Raw genomic sequence first — 22,832 nt, 5'->3', positions numbered from 1 at the left:
GAAGCCACTCTCGAGTCTCACTCACACCCTCTCTCAAGCTTGAAGCTTCAAGCCACTCTCACCCTCTCTCTCAAGCTTGAAGGCTTCATCCCTCTCGCAAGCTCCATTCCTTCATCGCATCCCTCTCTCAAGCTCCATCCCTCTCTCAACTTTCAAGCTCTATCCCTCTCTCGAGTTTCAAGCCTCAAGTCTCAAGCGCCATCAATATGGCACAAGCTTCCACATCACATGAAGGTCCCTCGGTTGGTAAGAAGGATGAGCCTTCACGGTGGGATGAGGTGCACTCCGAAGTCTTGGCAAAGAAGGCGGTGCAAGATCATGGACGAGCAAATATGTGGCTTCCAACGCAAATCCAGGACAAGCAAGGTTCGAGGACACCTCCTTCACGTAGTGGGGGAGCAAGTGAAGCATTGCAAGAATGTGGCGGCCGAGAAGAAGAAGGAGCTTTCAAGGATGCCATTATGAGAGCCAAAGCAAATGATCCAACCCAAGCGGCAAGCCACTGATCCCAATCACTTGGTTTTTCCTTCTTCTACCACTTATTCGCAAGCTTCCATTGGCGGTAGTAGTGCGGCAACTCAAACATCATTTAACAATTACTCCCTTTCCTAGAGTAGGGCATAGTCCATAAAATAGGGGTTGGTTTCTCATTTATGAGCTTTCAAGACTAGAAATAGGGAATCAAGATACTGTCCCTCAAATCTGAAAGACGTACCTCCCAAGACTCGTCTCTTTAAAATGAGACAAAGAAACATGTGTTTTTTAAGAGCCTTAGATAGGGATGTTTATCCTGAGAATCGGGAGCCAAAACTCCCAAGACCATGGGATGACAAAGACATGGTAAACTGTGGACCAGATAATAATCCACCTATTCACTTAATTGCTTGAAATGGAGAGGAAGGTAGCACAGGCTTGCCTCTGGAAACTAACAGTTTACTGTTGAAAGGGAGTGCATTGTTACACACTCAAAAGGATCTTTGAGAGGAGCAATTGTGCTGACTAGTATCTAGGTAGACACACCACTTACACTAGCAATGTCTCCAGCAAAAAGTTCACCCATGTTGCATTCAAACAACCTTCAAAATCAAAAGCTTTGCCAAAACTAGTACTGAGACCCCTTGCTAAGGCTAGCTCACGGATGACCTTCAGTCCAGACAAAGCCATAGCCTTTTGTCCATTACATAATATAGCCAAACGGTTTATTTACGACAGGCAAGAACTTTCTGAGATGAACGTGATAATTTGGATGCACTATATCATATGTTCTTGTACTGTCAAAAATATGCAACAACTGCAGTCGTCCTTAACAAGCAACCAAACAACACAAGCACTTCACTTCTTGGATCAATGAAAGAAAAAAATCGATACCATCACTTGGGGACTCTGGAGATATGTAAACTCCAAACCATTGTTGGGCAAGAGCATGTGCTAGTTTGATGCGAGTATTCATTGTCTGTACCCGAAAAAAATAAAATTTTAATCAACAATTCAGCACAAACTGCACATTCAAGTGACCGCATTACTTACAGACATTGCTAGGCAAGCAAAATACCTGATCAATTACCCTCTCATCAACCATTAGATGAGAACTGAGAATGGTTATCGCAGCTCCAACAGAAGAAGAAGTTGTCATCAACTCAGAATCAACAAAAACATGACTATAGGAACCAAAAGGAAAAGAAGCCCCCAAATAATCTTCATAGAAACTGCACTTTGCCAAGAACAATGAGTTTTCTGAGGTAAGATTTACCTAAGACATTTTGAAAAGAGAATAGAAACTACACTGCCAATGAGAACTGGGGAACAAATGACCTAGGTGTCTTAGAAACTGTGATGCAAGTGCATAACATGATGGCGGAACACAGCCAGAATCCAAAATCCCTGGAAAGTTTGAGGTGCCAACAAAGCCAAATACAAGTTGAGAGAAAAGAGACACAAATTTCTTCAAGGATTGATTTTCTGCATGGAACAATAAGGCTGGAGAGGGCCACCAGAGAATATTCGCTTCAATAAATTGTAAAACTTCGCGTGAAAAGGAAAGGTTTAAGCACAAAACAATCTATATATCTTGCTCACTTAACAGTTTCATTCCTCTGCTCACCAGAAATGGGTTGCTTAGAAAAAGTCAATAAATTCGATGCTCTACACTTTCCCAACAAAGTCCATGCTCAATGCAAATACAAGCAGTTGAAAACACCAGAATTTCTTACACGTAAGAATCCTACCGAGTGTCAAGAATGTATGTTTTTAATGTATCTTTTGCAGGGGGATCAACTTAGGCCCAAGGGTGTGAAAGAAATTGAATGTCACCTTTCCGGTCAAGCTACTTTTCTATTCTTTACTGTTAATTGGTGCAGGATCCAACTTAACATTCGGACATATTCAAGTTTTTGCTTCCTGATGTTGCTTTGTGCACCATGCTTTCCTCATAAATGATGAGGCAGTCTCCTGTTTGGTCAATTGTCTTTTTCATAGTGGCAATGTCACCACATTGACCATGTCATAATAACTAATATCTAATTCTCCTAAATGATTTTCTCATATTAAACTGATCATTTAATATGGGAAAGTACCAAGGGAGAAAAAGCTAGAATATTGGTTAAGCTGGCAGACCGGTCACAGTAGGATCCAAAGGAGGAAAAATAGGGATCCAAAGGGGGGCCATCTGCAAAAGGACAACGGGCTTCAAAGACCCTAAGGTTCAGCCCATTAAGACTTCCAAAATGCTAAGGTTCCAAAATTCAAAGGTTAGGTCCAATGGTCAAAACCTAGGGCAAATTGGATGCTTATGTGAAGACCCTGAAGTCTTCACATATCCCTAGATAGGAGGGGGCGAGCCTTTCTTGTAGGGGATGAGAGAGAAACACACACTCTAGCAAGCTCCCCTTACACAAAGGGAATAGGGGACACATGTCAGCTCCCTAGCCCAGTTGCCCCCTATGGTGATTGCTAAATCTTCCTAGGCATTGAGGATCACAGTTTGATCTATGCCCGTTATACTTTCAAGGAACCAATTCCGCAATTTACCATGCGGTAGCAGACAAATTCAACTTTTCAAGTTGATTCCAATCATTCTGTACACGGTTGACTATGTAGATTACCGTTACCTGCTAGTTGAGCAGTTCCTACAAAGGGTCTAACCTTGGGTGTTGCCTTCGCAATCCAAACCAACGAAGGTGCATTCAGATCCTATTGGATGGCCATAGAGGTGGACCAATGAGAATTAGGCTAGAGTACATTAGGTTAATTCATTTGAAAACACTTGATAAAAGAACCAATAGAAATTAAGCTCTCTAGAAGACTATTGGAAAATCTTCCAAGGGGTCCAATGATCAGTAGCCCAATGGCTTGCCTGATTCCTATTGGCCAAAAGACTAAGGGATCCAATGAGAGTTTAATTGCATTATTTAATTACTAAAGCTCTCACAAAAGGGGAAAGGGAGACACATGTCACAAGGCTATCACTTATACTTCTCAATTACCATTGGCTAAGCTTTGCAGGGTCCAATGGGATGCCAGCATGAGTAAAATGCAAGAGGGGTCGACCAAGAGAGAGAGGGGGCTGATTTTGGCAAGGCATTATCACACACACACACACACACACACACACACAATCTCATGTGTGAAGCAAAGAAGACTCTCTCTCCTTCTCAAGCTTTAATGGAAAGCTCATCATCTACTCGAAGCTTGTGAGAAGGGAGGCCTACACGAACAACTCTTGGCTTTGTGATGCAAATCCAACTAAGAGCAAAGCTACAATGCATGCTCATTTCTCTACCATGCTAATTACTAAGCTATGCTAAGCTTTTATGAGTGATTATGTGAGGAGATATACTTCTTTCTCAAAAGAATACTCCTTCCTCTCAATCTACTCTCATACCCCGCTAGCTCTCACCATCTTCAAAGGTGTGTGAGGTCTTGGGTCTGAGACCGTGAGGGAATTGATGTTGTGTTTAACAAGTGTTAGCTTGGTGCTTGAAGCTTCCATCTTCATTGCACCAGCAAGTTATTGAAGGAACACAGTATTGTATTGTAAAATGTCTCCCTTGATGGGAGAAACCTATAATACAAAGCCTTTTGGAGGGGGGACCGGCTCCAAGTAAATCCGGTCCTCAACTGTTGTCAATAGCTTAATTTCTCTCTCTTTGTGAAGTATTGTTCATGCCTATCTAACTAGGTGTTATACTTTTGTTGCTCTCTCCATCCAAGCACTCTTGCTATGCTCATTAGGAATCTACTCTAATGAAATGCTCACTATGTCTATGTTATTTCCGCTACACACAAGTTACTAGACCATTAAATGTTACAGACCATTTGGCAGCCCGCTAATGGAACACATAATGAAGTGCCATCCATTATGCATGTTGGGCCAAACACGAAGAAATTTGCGAATACTCATCAAAAAGCATCGTGATGCAATCATTGACCTTCCACATGCCCAAAAAGAGAGGTGGCATGGCTGGTTGGTTATTTTTTGGCAAGGAAAAGTACTCACATTGGCATGCGCTGACTCCTCTTTCTTAAGACAAAGGCCCTTAATAGCCTTTTGGGTCACTCTTTATCATTGATTTGAATCTGAGACTCTCTAGGAACCAGAGTCACAAACTCACCGTGTGAGAATCTGTTGTACCCACACTCCAGAGCTCTTGCTCTACTAGAAGTAAAGAAATACTGCAAGCGGATCTTGTAATTGGCCTTCGGAGTTTCTGCTGTATTCGTATGATTCTACATCGACACTATGGAAAACCCTCTTGAAGTCTGGGACAACCAGCTATTCTTAAATAATAGATTGGCCACCTCCAAATATATTGAATGCACAGCCACAGACGAGAAATTTGCATGAAAAAAGTCCTGTAAAATATTTTTAGTGGCCACCTTATATTCTTTTGACATGAAATAGGTATTTTAGCCAACCACTAGCTTGCAACTTACCTTCTCAAATGCCTAAATTCAAAGCACGTTAAATATACTAAAATCAAGGTGCTGATACCTTGAATATAAATCCACCCTATAAAAGTAGGAAGACTCCAAAAAGGAGCTTGAATTAGGCTCTAAAATCACCTGAACAGAGAGGAGAAAAAGCTGACAGTACATTGCAGGTGTGCCACTTTGGTAGGTATGCAGAAATGTGATATAGATACATTCTGTTGGTCCGGCTGAGATTTAAGTGGGGCAACCACCAATGAGATAAACCGCGCAGCTACTGGGATGTCAAGGCTGTATACATAGGTGACAAGATGACTGCCCTTTTCAACCTGAAAATCAAACCTCAGATCAGAAACGTTCCTGCAACATATCGTCCAAAATTTCCAAGCAAGATCTGGGATAACAAAACAATAAACACCCAAACAATGCAACAACAAACACCGTCTAGAAAGCGCTAATACACTTGATTAGTAGCTAGAGAAAACTAGGTTCATCAGAGCCAACAAGACACCTTGTACAGCAATTTCCCTGAGCTAACTGCCTTGTATTTTGAGTCCACAGTAAACTCCATTTCATAGCTGCAAAGACAAAGATGCTAGCATAAGAATCTCTCTCTCTCTCTCTCTCTCTCTCTCTCTCTCTCTCTCTCTCTCTCTCTCTCTCTCTCTCTCTCTCTCTCTCTCTCTGGGGATGGGTTTGTGATTTGACCTAGCTATATGGACACTTATCTTTCGCATGGTTTGCGTTGTGCCATTGGCCAGATACGCACGTCCTCACATCAGCTCAAGATTGAGACTGGCAGATTCAGAGGGACACCAGCAGATAGCAGGATATGCCGCTTATGCCATTTAGAACCAGAGACAGAAGTACATTACATATGTCATTGCACATACCATATGGATATTGAGGCACTTACCAGATCCGTCTCCTTTGTGCACAGCTTGTGGGATACTACTAGAGACAGATATGCTAGACTGGCCCTTGAGTCTTCCAGACAATTAGCTCTTCAAGGGGACACTTCATGCTGAAATGCACAAATGACATCATGGTTTCAGACGCATGGTTTCACCATGGACAGGCTGTCCCCTTTCCAGTACTCTCTTCAGGCACCCTCAATGTCTCTTACACAGGTGGAGATTACTAGACTCGTTCATCAGGTCCTAATCCAGGACCTGATCCCGCTCGACACCAGGAGGACATGGATAGAGCCGCCACAGGAGTTGGGCACGAAGATGGCTTTCTATAGAGATCATCTTCTCCACCTAACAGGAGATGGGTTTGTGATTCGACCCAGACATAAACACACATGTCTCATGGTTTGCGGTGTGCCATTGGTCAGATACGCACATCCTCACATCAGCTGGAGATTGAGACTGGTAGATTTAGAGGGATACCAGCAGACAGTAGGATATGCCGCTTATGCCAGTTAGAGCCATAGACAGAGCTACACTACATATGTCATTGCATAGAGTAGTATGAATACGGGGCCATTTCCATTGCTTATTCAGAGAGGGTTTCGGTCCTTTCTCTAAGATCATGAGTTATGAGGATCAGAGATGTCGTGGGCTATATCTACTTGAGTTACACAGATATAGAGACACTTTACTGGGAAGAGATAGAGAGAGAGTCCCAGAGATAGATTACAAATTTCTTTTCACTAGATATGGGACAGCCAGAGGAGCAGTTATCATTGCAAAGCTCGGCCCACACTTATTCGGCCACTACCAGCACCCTCATCGACCGAGCACTGGAGCTACAGAGATCCAAACGGCCACGATTGAGGAGAGGGGCTACACAGCATCGACGGAGACTACAACAGAGGATTCGAGCCATACTCTCTCGATATCCAGAGTGCAGATGAGGATGGATTGAGCCATACTCTCTCGATATCCAGAGTGCAGATGAGGATGGATTCTAGTGGTAGTATCTAGTTCTTTTGTACCCAAACATGGTATTAGATGACCATTTTGTAACAGATTGGTCTCATAGGTCATTTTGGCCTTTTAAAGACGTTAATATAACATCTCTCTCTCTCTCTCTCTCTCTCTCTCTCTCTCTCTCTCTCTCTCTCTCTCTCTCTCTCTCTCTCTCTCTCTCTCTCTCTCTCTCTCTCTCTAACCCTAGCCTCTTATGACTCCTGTCTCCCTTGGGTGAGGGGGCAGCCCTAGGGGAGGCCACAGAGCCCTGCTCCCCACCTCCAGTAGTAACCCCGCCCCTGCTATGCTCGCGTGCACTCTCGCTCTCTGCAGCCTCGATCCTGCTCGCCAGTTTCTGCCCCTACTCGCCCGGCCACCCGCCCAAGCTCAGCCCCGTTTCAGCCTCTGCACAGGCCCGGCCACTTGCCCAAGCTGAGCCCCGCCAGTCTCAGCCTCCTCTCACCCGGGTCTCGACCTGCTAGCACAGAGATGCTTCTTTTCTTTTAATTTAATTGAGTATCGGGTCTCACAGAGAGGCTTCTTTTACTTAAACTGAGTATAAACCCTTAATGTGATTTTCTTTCTTGATCAAGTGCCCACCATGGCCACTCGGGCCTCTTCTCGCGGGAAGCCCACATTTGTCGGTGTCGTGGCAACACCCCCCAAGGTGGACAGCATGGCTCGGCTTCAACATGAAGTCTTAAGACTTCGCAAGGAAAATGACGCCTTGAAGGAAAGACTCGCAGCCATCGAGTCTCGCCTCACAATTGTGGAGGACTCCAACAAGGGAAAGACGGAACAAAAGGAAATCCAGCTCAATACGGAGACGGAAATCATCCTCACAGAGAAGGTAAAAACTCAAGTGCAAGATGTCATTTTCCACAAAGTTGAAGATCGGGTGGCGTCCATGCTACGCGAACAACGACAAGATGCTATTGCTCTCAATGTCCGCATTGGCGGGCTCCCGAGCGATTGGCAAGGAAAGGAGGACCCCAAGTTCCACGAGTCTTTCGCTCGCATCCGAACAACAACCCCCATGATACAATGGGATCCAGCGTCAATCACCACTCTCGCTCACGAGCATCGCACCAACCATGCAATTCTTACCTTCAAGACCAAAGCGGATCGAGTCAAGCTCCTTGAGCAATCGAAGCTTCTCAAAGACACAAAAATTTGGTTTGCCGAAGATCTCACACCCACCCAGCTCAAACAAAAGAAGGCAAAACTACAGAAGATGCGAGAAGCGCGCATAGCAGGAAAATGGGCAATCTACCGAGGAGGTAGAGCCATTATTCAAGAGTTTCGAACTCCCAAACCGGTTCCCTCCTCAACTCCTTCTACATAGATTTTGTTCATCTTATCTTATCTTAACTTTCTTTTTGGACCCTCAGTCCTTAACTGAGATGTATCACACAATCCCCTCACGTTTGTAATGTTTTGTTTTTGGTCCCATAGGTCATATCTGACCTCCGTGGACGATAATACAATCTCTCTCTCTCTCTCTCTCTCTCTCTCTCTCTCTCTCTCTCTCTCTCTCTCTCTCTCTCTCTCTCTCTCTCTCTCTCTCTCTTTGGAAAAAGTCAAGGCTGTATATTACTGAGTACAATATAATCCCCAGTGGATGCCAAAATAGCCTATCACGTGGGGTGTACAAGCTGAATGTAAGGAGGAGAGCCACTATAGTGACAACTCGACTAGAACAATCTCATGGTGGTCGGTGTGATGAGTGGAGGAGAAACCACCGAGGAGGGGCATAATGCCACGTAATCTGGCCACCTGTAAGTGTGAAGAAGAGTGGGGATCCTGCCCAATGCCGAAGGAAGGCAAATCAGCGAGCCTTGGCTGATCGAGATGTACCTCAGGAAGAATCCCACTGTCAAATCAGGGTGTGAATGATGTCCAACCAAATGGCAGTGAGGGTATCCTGAAGGAGCTGTGGAGCTGCACTTAGAATGTGGAGACAACGAGCTCTCCAAACATTCCATAGTGTAATACTGAAAAAACTTCATCACGTGTCTGAGAATCCCCCTGCCAAGCAATCTGTGGTAGCATAGCCAAAGTCCCTCGCCGATAACCAGTCGAGGTAAGCATAAAGGTTGGATCTGTGTCTGAGCCCTCGTAGAAAAGATGCGGGCCGGGCATCGGCATCAACCATGATCTCTCTCTCTCTCTCTCTCTCTCTCTCTCTCTCTCTCTCTCTCTCTCTCTCTCTCTCTCTCTCTCTCACACACACACACACACACACACAACCTAATTATATGCATCATGCTCAAACAATCACATACAGAGATACACAAGCATGTTTGCATGCAAAACTTCGAACAAACTGGAGTTTATGTTCATTATGTGAAACCTTCCTATCTTTGTAACGAAAAAGAAATAGAAAGGAGGGAATTGTGCTTCTATGTAAAAATTTGTCAGCCTTTTGCATGTGAATGTTGAAATTATGCAGAAGCGTGTTTTTCACATGAATGTATTTTAACAGTCCTGACATCAACCTGCATCTATGAAAATCCAAATCGACGCAAGGAAACCAGCAGCGTGCGCGATGTTGCTGATTGCTTGTATGAAACAAATTTTCTAGAAAATGCCCTCCTGTAGGCAGCTTCTCTAACCAATACTCCACGTGAACAAGTTTTACTCTCTGTACACACCATCAAAGAATCAAAACTTTACAGAAATTTTGAAATATGACATGAAACATATATGTACAAATTGTACGAACTAGAAAGAAAGAACAGAATTACTTCTTCAGGTTGGGGCAAAGACTCCTCTTTAGGAACATCTAATATGATGTTACCATTGGCTCCAACTCCATTTGAATCAGCTTCCAACGCATTCTGTGTTACATCATGTTTTCCATGAGATGCAACTCGCGCCTCTGGAACAAAAATGAGAAGCTCAGGTGCCAGTTCCTTTTCTAATGCACTCAAATACTCTGAATAGCTAGCATCTGCAGCTTCAGTTGCTGAGACAGGTAGCTGCTGGACAGAGGCTCTAAAGTTTGCACACTTAAAACTCTCCGGCTCTAATGCTTGCAGCACTTCGTACTCTGTAGGAACTCCGTCACACAACACTCGTTGAATATTCAAACCCTGAGCATGGAGACCAACGACTCCTCTCGTTGGTGCCACAACCTTGAGTTCTGCATAGCTGCTATTACAAATAGACATTCAGAATAATTGCATCAAAAGAACCAAACCTTGAATAGAAACACATCAGACCCAAATAATGTAAAGGAAGAACTTTTGCTCTTGCACTTGTTATTAAAAGGACTAAAATAAATAAATTTCGACATGATTCTGAGGAGTGTACAGTGAACAGTGACAGAATACAGAATTTGACAGAATCTACAGAGATTGACCTTCCAAGAGTTTCAATAAGACTGTACCAAGATCCATACAGTTTGTAAACGCAAAACAAAAAAATGGATTATGTTAACTGTCAGCATGGATCACATCCACCAACATATAGTCACCATGAAGGGAAAAATTGGCTCCAAAATTAAAAAACTCTTATGAAGTCCGATGGATGTGAATACGGAAACCATATGAAGACTAAGACTCGACACTTGCAGGCGGCAGAAAGCACGCAATCACAAAACATTGTTTCATGAGACACTAAAAATGGCGTACGCAATTTGACTAACAGTTTTTTTCTCAAAACACAAACCTCACACCAAGGACATTGGATGTTGCTAAATCGGCCATTTTTTAAACAAATCTAGTTTAATGAATATCTTCTTTGTTTATAAGTAAGACCAAGTTATGAACTTGTGACTATCTGGTCAATCACAATGTGGGTGACGTGAGCACTAGCAATGTTTCGTGCTCTGTGTAGCTTCGGGACTGATGAGTTGTTAAGAGTTTGGCATCTTTGAATTCGAGGTCTGTCCCAGTATCTTTTTCACACAAAAGATGGGGAGTGGGTGCTGTTTTGTGGCTGTCCGGTCATTTTGTACAGGTCCGGTTATGTTTAGCCATGCGAATTGTTACAGGCTTGGACTCAAAGCGAGAAATCGATAGCAACACACGAACAATGAAGGAGTACGAGCGGAAGTGCGACGCGAGAGAGAGTGCGAGAAGAAGAGCACGACGATATGGTGAACTCGCTCTACTGTAATGTGTAGAGCATAGTGAGTTCTTATTAGGTTTTTACAAAAGAATATGTGTACATACCTGGTGACCCGCCCACTTACCTGGGCGACCACATTGGGCTTTATACCCCAACAACCTCCCACTTAAAGTCCAATGTGGTACTTTAAGTGTGAGAGAAGCTACTATACAAGCTAATATACAAGAGATGTAGAGAAGTGATGTACTACCCTACACCTAACTGCTTGCGAAAATGCGCAAAGCTCTCTGAGGGAAGTCCTTTTGTAAGTAGATCAGCAAGATTTTCTGTGGTGTGAACTTTGACAAGCTGAAGTTGCTTATCCTCGAGCATTTCCCTGATGAAATGATACTTCACATCCACATGCTTTGTCTTTGAGTGATAAACTGGATTGCGAGCGAATTGTATAGCACTTTGACTATCACAATATAACCCAGACATCTCTTCTTTGATTCCCAAATCTGTTACTAGTCGATTAAGCCAAATTGATTCTTTGCATGCCTCTGATGCTGCAACATATTCAGCCTCTATAGTAGATTGAGTAACACAATCTTGTAATCTAGAACGCCATGATACTGCTCCACCAGCCAATGTAAAGACATACCCTGACGTAGACCTTCGGTTGTCTAAGTCACCTGCATAATCTGAGTCTGTAAAACCCTTTACACTTAGCTCCTGACTCCCATAGCATATACGCATACTCTTTGTAGCTTTCAGGTATCTCAATATTCCTTTCACTGCCTCCCAATGTTTCTTGCCTGGGTTTGACATGTATCGACTTACTACTCCCACTGCAAATGCAATGTCTGGGCGAGTAGCAATCATTGCATACATCAAACTACCCACTGCAGACGCATATGGAATCTTATCCATTTCAGCCTGTTCTTCCTCAGACACAGGACAATCTTGTTTGCTAAGTTTCACATATGGTGGCAATGAACACTCAATGCCTTTCCCTTCTCCATATTGAAACGTTGCAAAACCTTGTCAATATACTATGTTTGAGATAACCAAATCAACTTCTTTGATCTGTCTCTCTCAATGCGCATACCAAGTATATGACTTGCCTCACCCATGTCTTTCATGTCAAACGATTTTGCCATCTTTGACTTCAAAGCTGAAATTTCTTCCAAGTGCTTGCCAGCAATCAACATGTCATCCACATACAAACTAAGGATCAGCCAACTGCCATCCTTAGCCTTCTTTGTATATAGACGGTGATCGAACTCACTACGTTTGTAGCCTTGAGAAAGCATAAACTTGTGGAATTTATGGTACCATGCCCTCGGTGATTGTTTTAAGCCATAAAGACTCTTTAACAACTGGCATACCCAATCTTCCTTGCCTTTCTCAACAAACCCTTCTGGCTGCTGCATGTAAATTTCCACATCTAAATCACCATGCAAGAACGCTATCTTGACATCCATTTGGTGCAACACCAAATCTAATATGGCAACCAATGCAAGAAAGCATCTCAATGTAGTCATCTTGACCACCGGAGAGAAGACTTCATCAAAGTCAATGCCTTGTTCTTGCTTAAAGCCCTTGGCAACAAGCCTTGCTTTGTACTTTGGCTGACTATCATAAGCGGTGATCTTATACCTGTAAACCCATTTACACGGTAGAGCCTTTTTGCCCCGTGGTAATTTAACTAGCTTCCATGTCTGGTTTTTATGTAGAGCTGTCATCTCTGACTGCATGGCCAATTGCCAATTCCCGGAGTCCTTCATTTGCACTGCTTCCTTGTAACATGAAGGCTCATTGCAATCAGTCAACATGACATAGTTCATAGATGGAACAAACCTATCAGGAGGTCGCGTGACACGTCCAGATCTACGCACAATAGGTGGCTCAGGCTCAGCCACAACCTGTGGTTCCAATCTATCCTGTCCTTGCTCCTGTTGAGCCCTGACATTTTGTCTTGCACGTGCAGGTCCATCTTCTTGGAAGACAACTCTTCTAATCTCCTCAACCCTCTCTGGTTTAGAATGATATTTGGATTCATTAAAGTGAACATCATTGCTGCGGACAACCTTTCTGGATTCGGGATCCGAAAGTCTGTACCCCATCTCACCAGAATTACCATAGCCTAGAAAGATGCACTTTCTACTCTTTGGCTTAAGTTTGTTCCTAAATTCCTTTTGAACGTGAGAACCTTGCAAAACCTTGCTAGGAGATCTATTTACAAGATGAACAGCTGTTGATAGAGCTTTAGCCCAAAACCCATTTGGCAGCTGTGCATTAGACAACATACTTCTGACCTTCTCTTGTATGGTCCTATTCATCCTCTCAGCAACACCATTTTGAGGAGGATTGCAAGGAGCAGTAAGTTCACGTTTTATACCTTTTGACTCACAAAAGTCCTGAAAGGCCTTTGAAACATACTCTCCACCATTGTCAGTGCGTAAGCATTTAAGCTTCTTGCCACTCTGATTCTCCACAAGTGTCACAAACGTTTTGACAACACTAAACGCTTCATCGTTGTGCTTGAGAAAGTAAACCCATACTTTCCTCGAGTAATCATCTATAAATGTCATAAAGTAAGAAGCTCCCCCTAGAGATAGGTTAGGCATAGTCCACACAAATCACTATGAACAAGTGCCAACTGTGTATCTCTTCTACTGCTTCTATGCTTATGTGGCTGTTGTGTTTGCTTACCATACACACAATGTTCACAGAATTCAAAATCATTAAATGAAAAGCCAGGCAAATAACCAGAACGAGACAAGATTTCCATTCCCTTCTTGGACATATGTCCTAACCGGCTATGCCACAAAGAAACGTTCGGCTGCTCGGTTACATTGATTACATTTTTAGAGACATTTGATACATAAATTATGTAAAGTCCTCCAGACTTTACTCCATGTGCTACTGTCATAGAACCCTTGGATATCTTCCACATGTTCTGTCCAAAAGTAGTGACGTAGCCAGCATCATCAAGTAAACCTGTGCTGATCAAGCTCTTTGTAATTGCGGGAACATGTCTCACATTCTTCAGCGTAAAAGAAGAGCCATTCTGAAACTTCAATTGAACATCTCCAACACCTAAGATCTCACATGTCTGCCCATTGCCTAGCCGAACATGATCTTTAGTGGTCACATAAGAAGTAAACCACTCCTTGTTTGGAGACACATGAAGTGATGCCCCTGAGTCTATAATCCAGTCACTCAGTGAATTTCCATCAGATGCTGTAAGAAGAGTTGAGTGCATTGTATTCTTCAAGAAGTAGATGTCTCCTGACACCAGACTGTCATCCTCTGCAACAGTGTTTGTCACATTTATTTCTTGAATTTTCACTAAGGACTTGTTCTTCTCACCATGGTCTTCAGCTTTCTCTTTGCCTTTTTCTGCTTTCCATTCTCTGCAGTCTCTTTTCATGTAACCCTTCTTGCCACAATGGTAGCATTCTATGTCACTCTTGCCTTTAGCACTGCGGGACTTGCTACGAGACTGATTCCTCTTTCCACCTTTGAACTTTTCTTTGGTCCTTCTCCTGACAACTAAGGCTGTTCCTTTGCCTTTGTCCATTGTCTTTCTATTGGTTTCTTCAGTAAGCAGACTTCTTTCTACACCTGCTATGTTCAAACCATCTGGAGGTGCAGAATTACTCAAAGCTGTGCGAAAAGTGTCCCAACTTTCCGGCAATGTGATCAACAGGAACATAGCTCTAACAGGTTCATCAAACTTGACACCTTGAGTTGATAACTGACTATAGATTGTGTTGAATTCATTCAAATGATTGGACATAGGTGTCCCTTCTTTCATCTTCAAGTAAACAAGCTTCTTAAGCTAGTATACCTGTGAAGCTGCACTCTGCTTCTCATAAAGATCACTGAGCTTTAACCATGCTTGATAAGCCGACATCTCGTCTGCTACATTGAAGTAAACGCTTTCTGCCAAAGTCAGCATAATGGTAGAAAGTGCCAATTCATCCATTTCGCTCCATTCATCTTCGTCCATATCTTCTGGTTTTATCCCCTTGAGCTTTATAGGTTTTATCTGCTTCTTTTGTACCAACACGTGCCAAATCTGCTTCTTCCACAATGGGAAATTGGTTCCATCCAGCTTCTTGATATTGTAAAGAGCAGTGTCCTCTGATCTAGCCATAGCTACGCTTCACAGTGGTTTACTTTCCTGGGAAAAATTCGGCAGAGTTTCCCCTGTAAACAGACCTCTGAACCAATATCAACCTGTCAAATGAACCAAGAAAGCTTTAGATTCTGCATAAATTTCGACAGAGTCTCCTTTGTAAAATGGCTCTGGTGTACTCAAAAACAGACCAAAAAACAGCTCAAAAAACACTGTCTCTCTGACACTGTAAGCTGCGGGTAAACCTGTCTTGCACCTATACTGTCTCTCACTGTCCTGTCACTGTCCTGTAAGCATAGACTGTGACAATGCCTCAACGGCAGTAAAGCAAAAATGCAATCCCAACTGTCTAACTCACAGTCAATACATCCTAGCTGCCTATCTAAGGGTGCTCGAGGGATCGCTCCAAGACTTGTATCACCGAAAGGATCTCAACATTCGAGAATCCCCCAGCTCAATAAAACCTCACTCGACCCTCAACAAAGGCTGCAGTAAATCTGACAGTACATAGACTTCCCACAAAGTCATACATCCACAAATTTCCCACTATATGCTGTAACCGCTGCGGCGGTTGTTTGTTGCGTGACTCACAGCCAGCAAACTCTCAACAAACATACATCATCTCTGACAATACATCCCATGTGGAAGTACCTGCAATGTCAGGATGAAATCTGGAATATCAAGCAGCAAACACAAGCTACCTGATGAACTAGTGGATGTCGCCTACAGTCTGTGTGTAGATGCGCCCGTGTCGTATGTGACACGCCTCCAAGAACTGCGAGCCGTCCTTCGATGTGTAGACAGCCACAAATCAACACTCTGGGAGTGTCGATATCCTCAACACCTGCAGTCGTAGGCCGAAAACCCCAAATTTGCAGAGTCGGATCTGCACCCGTCGAGACCACGTAGTCGAAAATGGCCTGCACAGACCTTTGTCGAAGCCGAACGAATTTCACTCCAATCTAAGCTGGTGACTCTAGCCTCCTGCAGTGCTGCCCCGGGCCTTGATCTGAGCTCTGATACCAGTTCAAAGAGTACGAGCGGAAGTGCGACGCGAGAGAGAGTGCAAGAAGAAGAGCACGACGATATGGTGAACTCGCTCTACTGTAATGTGTAGAGCATAGTGAGTTCTTATTAGGTTTTTACAAAAGAATATGTGTACATACCTGGCGGCCCGTCCACTTACCTGGGCGACCACATTGGGCTTTATACCCCAACAAACAAGATATGCAAATAACTGGACTTAGAGAGAGACACACACAGAGAGAGAGAGAGAGAGAGTCGGTAAGGTACGTTGAAGTTCCATGCACTAGCCCCAAAGACTAGCGCCCCTCTCGGTATTTCTTTATTATTGCTTCGCAAAGGTACAACTCCCGAGAGTACTCTTCTCCGAAACTCTACATCCACATGCTCTCCAAAGTGAGGCCTAAAGGGTCCTTATAAAGAGTACAAGGGATGCCCAAAAGCATCAACCTAAAAGCTCATGCTCCCAAAAGCATTTTGCCTTGCACAAAACTGTCAACATTCAGCCAGCGCAATAGGCGGAAATCTGTACAGCCTACCACGTCAGCTGTAATGGGAGGCACCACGTGCCAACGGAAAAGAACAGACGGAACAAACAAAACAATTGAACTGAAAGAGATGCACGGCACACGAGACACGGAGTGGCGGAATTCCACCCCATGAGAGCACTGGCCCCAAACGATGGCGCCCCTTTCGATAGTTCTTCATATTGCTTGAAGAGTGTACAGCTCGGTGGCTTTGCTCTGCATCTGCCCGTGGTAGAATGCCAGAGTGAGAACCCACCATAGGTATTTAAAGGCCCATGGCCATTCAAAAGCAGTTATAAAAAAAGCATCAAACTCAAAAGCATCTGATCTCCAAAAGCCAACGCTATTCGTGGAAATCCATACACTGCCACGTCAGCATGTCAGCACGTTTTGAGGATGTCTGTACAATCTGCCACGTCAACAAGCAACTGCTTTTTGTTGACGGTCCGTACAACAATGCCACGGCATCAGTTTTAACACCAAGTCTTTGTGTGTGTGTGTGTGTGTGTCTCTGCTCATCTTTTAGGCCTTGTCGAATGGGGTGTCGTAAGTTGGAAAAAAATTATAATTAAACCCACTCAGAGAGGAGCTATCAGTTGGTAAAGACTTCTTCTTCTGCTGCTTCTACTAGGGTTTAGGCCCCTCGGCCGAGATCTACAAGCCGGCTAGGGTTAGGCTCGAGGAGCCCTAACCCACTGGGTCTTCAATGGCTTGACATGTCAGCAATCCGTGACATCCCCCCTTCTTGGAAGAAGAGTAATCGTGTGCAATTACATTATATCTACAAAACAACTAAAATTAGCTCAAAAATATCCGAGGGTCTTTCGAGAGACATTCAGTTTTCTCATTCCATATTAGAGCTCGTGATATTCTGGCGTAGCAAAATTAGCCATCACACCCAGATCGAGCGCATTTGTAATGTGTGTCTTGATGTACTAAAATTACATACCCAAGCAATCTCACCCACTAAGGAATATTCAGTGATTGACACATCACAATGCAACACAAATGCTTACATATGCATGTTACAAGATACAACAAACAGTTCTGTTGACCACTCCTCCCAAACAAATGGTCTTAGGCATGAAGTTACTCAACAACTACCTCCTCACTCCCTTCGCAGTCACAAATTGCTGACATGTCATACCACTGACCTAAGCCAACTTACATATCCTCGCAGAGACGGGCCAAATAAAGTTTACCAACTTGTGGGGCCCCCCTTCGATGGACCCCAAGCGACCCAAAGATACTAAAATTAAGCAAGACACACTCCCAGAAGACCTTGCGTAAATTTTCATGGCGTGGCATGACTGTAAGGACAATCCCGCAAATCGCTAACAATGCCATGTGGCAATAGTACGATAATCCCCGTTTTGCGTTGCGGCTCGCTGACGTGGCAAGTGTATGGATTTCTTGGTTTTACGAAGGCAGCTTTTAGGCGAGATACTTTCAAACCAGATGCTTTTGGGTTTGAAGCTTTTCACTGTAAACTACTTTCATGGCCAAGGGCCTTTAAATATGTGCCAAGGCCTCATGTTTCAAGCTCGGCTAACGCCGAGAATGCTTATTCACTTTAATTTAGCAGTTTTCTTGATTTTGCTTGACGACCTATATCAAAAATAATTTGGAGATCCTGTTGGAGTTTGTTTGAAATGAATGGTATTTGTTTTATAACTGTCTTGCTGCCGATTTGAACTATTTGACTCTGGTTTTAATATTGGTTTCAATGATTGGTAATTTACTCTAGAGCGTAGTAGTGACAAATGTTGTTTGATAATGAAGAACCTCGGAACGACGCAGACGGGATGTCTAAGGGAATGTTTCATTATACGTAGAAAAACCTACGAACGACGCAGACAGGATGTGTAGAGAGTGTTTAGTGTAGAGAGTGTATAGAGAGCCTTCTTTCTGTCATCAAACCCTGTAAAGGTCGTGAAAGTTACACCTTTGCCACCTTCTTTGTACGGAGTTGGCCTCTCCAGCGGCGTCAAATTGTCATATGGAAGTGACTGAAACATGGGAACACTGTTAGGGTTCATTTGTGTTCCTTGGCCGCAATTAAGTTGACCTGGAAATGCCATATTTGGCTGCTGATTTGTAATTCCAGCCATACCAAAATTTGTCTGTGGCATCCCAAATTGGCCCTGAGTGCTCAGAAACCCTGGTAGCATGCGCGTGACACCATACATGGGGTTAGGCATCATCGTTTGAGCACCCCCGAACACTGTTCTTGGCGTGTAAATCTGATTTCCACGTGCATGACCAGCCATGCTCTGGAATACCGATCCACCTCCAAAATAGCCAGGGTGTACTGAAGGTGGTGGGAAGACTTGTTGCATAGGCTGTAGGTTGCTTCCCTGCCCATTAGAACCAGCTATAGGCTGCTGAAAGGTGGCGGGCTGAACTGGTACAGCTTGAAAGACTGGCATCTCAGCCACCTGTTCTTGCACCTTAGGCATAGGTCGTGGAGACTGCATGTTCTCCGTCAAGTGAACAGGTGTTTCCATTGACTGTGCAGTATGAATCACCTGTGCTTGAGCCTTAACAGGCTTTTGAATATGATCCAATGACCCAACTTGCTGAGACGGAACAGGAGGTTGCAGAAAGGCTAAAAACCTCGGGTTCTGCATTACTTGTGTGAACATAGCCATAGCAGTAGCCAACTGGGTCCTGAATATATCATCATCTGTTTGTGGTGGTCTTGAGGACTCACCCACTGCATGTGTCTGTTGACCTTGTGAAGAGGAAACCTCTTCGGTCACATCATCTGGTCTGTCAGCCATAATGGCTATTTCCTGTGTCTGGTCTATGATCTCCTGTGTCTTCAAGCCTAAACTGACCTAGCCTCACTTCTATGGGAAAAAGTGATTTAATCGCGTCGATGGAACCATGAAACCGGCCTGTTCAATCCAAAAAGGGCGGTAGCCTTTACTTCAAACCTTGATTTAGCTTTCACCCATTATTAGTCATCTATTATACCTGCGCTATAGTGACACAAGAGAGGGGAATGGGATACAGATGCTAGAATGCACCTGTATGAGAAGACCGACACCAGATTGGCCCCTAACTTAGGCGCCCCTTTCGGTATTTCTTTATTGTTTAAAAGAGGGAATAAACGTTGTGGTTCTTTCCAAGCTGCCCCGCACAACCTTGGCTGAATTTTGACTGTTCTGGCCTGATTTCGTTAGCATAACTGTACTAGAACCCTTCACAATCAGTATTCCCACGCATTGACTGACTTTCCCGACGCATACGGACACTTTGCAAGACCTGACGAGAATCTGCAGCACGCTGAATTCTCTGTTTTCAGCCCTGAAAATGCGCCAGATCGCCTGTACAGCGGTCCCCTTGCGTCCCCGAACCTCCTGGGGGTATTAGGGTCCGTTTAGGGCCAAAACCCTAAACCTGCAAAAATACACAGCAGGCTGTAATTTACTGTTTCGGGCTCCATTTCGCGTGCCGGTCGCATCCATAGCAAGTCCTCGAGCTCCCGCACCTGTAGGGCTACTTGCCCTTTGAATCGGACGAGATTTCTAGCATGAAACCTCTCCGAATTCACCTGTACCTGCGGGGGGGATTAGCCGCTAGCTAATCCAGTACCTGTGCAAGAGGCTCTTGCCTCGGCAATCGCGCATGAACCCACACAACTGTACATTGGTCAAATGAAGAGCCCACTAGAGGGGCATAACATACTGCCAAAGGGGAGAGAGGGCAGTGCGTAGCGTGCAGGGCATCACTCCTGGCACCGCACTGTGCATAGGGAAAGCAAGCACTCCATAGCTCTTAACCTGTGACAAAATCTGAAAATCAGCCTCCTCTCTCATTTTAGGCGCCCCCTCTCTGGCCAGGAGTAGCAGAATGCTTACAGAGTGCCACATGGCACATTTTCCGACTTTGGGCATTCCCGGCTAAAAATATCTCAACTGGTGCGTCAGTTGAATTTGCAACAGAGCAAGAAAATGTTCCCCTTGTCATTCCGGAGGTAATGACGCCAACACATTTTCAGGTCCCAAAATAGCAGTTCCCTAAATTTTAGGAGATGTTGCCATTGTATCTTTCTAGGTCATCCGACCCTCTTTGTACACTGCGGCCACATCCAGAACTGAAATGTAGCCTCTGTAGCAAAGGATTCCACTTTGGCTAGTCAATGACCCCACTTGGCTAACCATAGTCCTTGTCCAACCTTAGTGCTCTCTTGCCCTCAGGCCTGGACACCCTCTGAACAATTCCACACTAGCTATGCAATGCAGGGCAGTTAGATTTCCTGAGGGGTGTTTCCAAAAGGTGAAAGTAAATAGATAATAAGAAAGAAATCAACAAAAAGGATAGATAGTAGTCACACGCTGGTGACACGCAGAGCGCCTGTCTCAGAGGAGTGCTCAGCGGCGGCGTTCGTTGCGTCTTGTAACATGCATATGTGAGCATTTGTGTTGCATTGTGATGTGTCAACCACTGAATATTTCTAAATGGGTGAGATTGCTTGGGTATGTATTTTAATAGGGCGAGATTGCCTGCGTATGTAATTTTAGTGCATCGAGACACCCGTTCAAGATCGACGCGATCTCGATGTGATGGCTAATTTTGCCCCGCCATAATATCAAGAGCTCCAATTTAAAATAAAAAAACTCAATGACCCTCGAAATGTCCCTCAGAACAACCCTTGAAAGTTTTTGAACTATTTCAATTGTTTTGCAGATATGTAGTAATCACAAAGGATTAGTCAGTCTTCTTTCAAGAAGGGGGATGTCGCAAACTGCTCACGTGTCATACCACTGAAGCCGTGAGCCAACTAACAGATCCTCAAATGGTACTTTTTCAAACAAAATTAAGGGTTTTGTTCGGACAGTTGAACTTTGAGGACGACTTGCTTATCCTTTTGCATCAGGGTAATAGTATGGTTCCGGATCCAGAGAGTCGCTCTAGTGAACTCAAGCTTACCTTTTATAAGTTTGTAGCCAACTGCAGCGTGGTCCATAAGCTCTTGCATGGTTGATACTTGCTTGGATAGACAATATTCCTCTAATGGTGATGGAAGTCCAATAGTGTTATTGCTCGTACTAGTCCTCCAAGGGAAAGACACCAGAAGATAAGACGTCGAGAAACCTTTGGCTATAGTCTTCCATGGTCCTTGTGGCAAGCATTTTCGTGTTGCCCCATTTTGACAAAATCACGACTTCAAATAGAGAAGTCATATATATAATTGCATTCAAAATTGTCTAAAAAGCTTGCTATTTCCTTGGAGCATGCAATTGTGTTGCGGTTGAACTCCACCACTGCATAGCATCATCCTTAAGAAATCCCGTTGCTCGAGAAATCTTGAATTCTTTCGTATGTTTCCCCAAAGCATAGATGTTGTGGAACTCTTGTAGGAACTACAATGCTTTCTTCCGATCTTTCACCCTAGAAAAGGTGAAAAATTTTACTGTCATACCGCCATCTTTGAAATCCTTCGGTTTGTCACAAGAAGGGCACCACGTGCCAATAGAAAAGAACAGATTGAACAGACTTATAGCACTTCAATAATAATTGAAACTGAAAGAGAGAGAGAGAGAGAGAGAGAGAGAGAGAGCACACGCGACACGGAGTGGCGGAATTCCACCCCGGAGAGTATTGGCCCAAAACCTTGGCGCCCCTTTCGGTATTTCTTTATATTGCATCAACACAATACAAGCCGGTACTCCACGCTCTGCACCTTCTCCCAGAAGAGTGCTAGAGAATGAGCCCTAGCCTCATATTTAAAGGCCCTTAGCCATTAAAAGCCATTTACATGAAAAGCCTTCAAACGTAAAAGCAATTGGCCCAAAAGCAAATGCCCAAGAGCTGCTAGCACAAAAGCAAAATTCCGTAAAGCTCTACCACGTCAACGGTCAGTGTAAAATGTGGAAATCCGTATAACTGTGCCATGTCAACATGTCAACGTAAACTCCAAAAATCCGTATAGGCTGTGAGCACAAATTCCGTGGATCTCTACAGCTGCCACGTCATCTTCTCCCCGCACGTGTTGTAACAAACTTGGACACTCCAAGTCAAGATTCTACCGCAACACAGCAGAGATTCACTTCAAAACGGTTCACAGTTCACAATTGATTCGACACGGCCTGGTGGAGTTCGATGTCCGATTGACTAACCCCTATTGCAACCATGTCTATTCGAGATCAATCAGACCAAAATGCTGCAGTCATTTCGTCTATCAGTTCTTGCACTCACAAGAAGTCAAGAACAAATCAGTATCATAAT

General features: G+C 44.0%; 1 protein-coding gene across 1 annotated transcript in view; it reads right to left on the bottom strand.

Annotated features, from left to right (window-relative positions):
• The window catches only part of TAF2 (TBP-associated factor 2), a 132,952-nt gene that overhangs the window by 82,780 nt on the left and 27,340 nt on the right, over window positions 1–22,832 (bottom strand). Inside the window, exons 2-7 of the mRNA XM_086499548.1 lie at window positions 9,590–9,995; window positions 9,341–9,486; window positions 5,438–5,504; window positions 5,062–5,255; window positions 1,553–1,706; window positions 1,369–1,453 (exon numbers count right to left, since the gene is read on the bottom strand). Coding sequence (XP_086355674.1) covers window positions 1,369–1,453; window positions 1,553–1,706; window positions 5,062–5,255; window positions 5,438–5,504; window positions 9,341–9,486; window positions 9,590–9,995 — 1,052 coding nt within the window. The remainder of the gene's footprint in view (window positions 1–1,368; window positions 1,454–1,552; window positions 1,707–5,061; window positions 5,256–5,437; window positions 5,505–9,340; window positions 9,487–9,589; window positions 9,996–22,832) is intronic.

The sequence above is a fragment of the Adiantum capillus-veneris genome, chromosome 25 (genome assembly GCF_014529385.1).
Source record: "Adiantum capillus-veneris isolate H3 chromosome 25, ASM1452938v2, whole genome shotgun sequence".
NCBI lineage: Eukaryota > Viridiplantae > Streptophyta > Polypodiopsida > Polypodiales > Pteridaceae > Adiantum > Adiantum capillus-veneris.
This window is presented reverse-complemented; position numbering and strand designations above follow the sequence as displayed.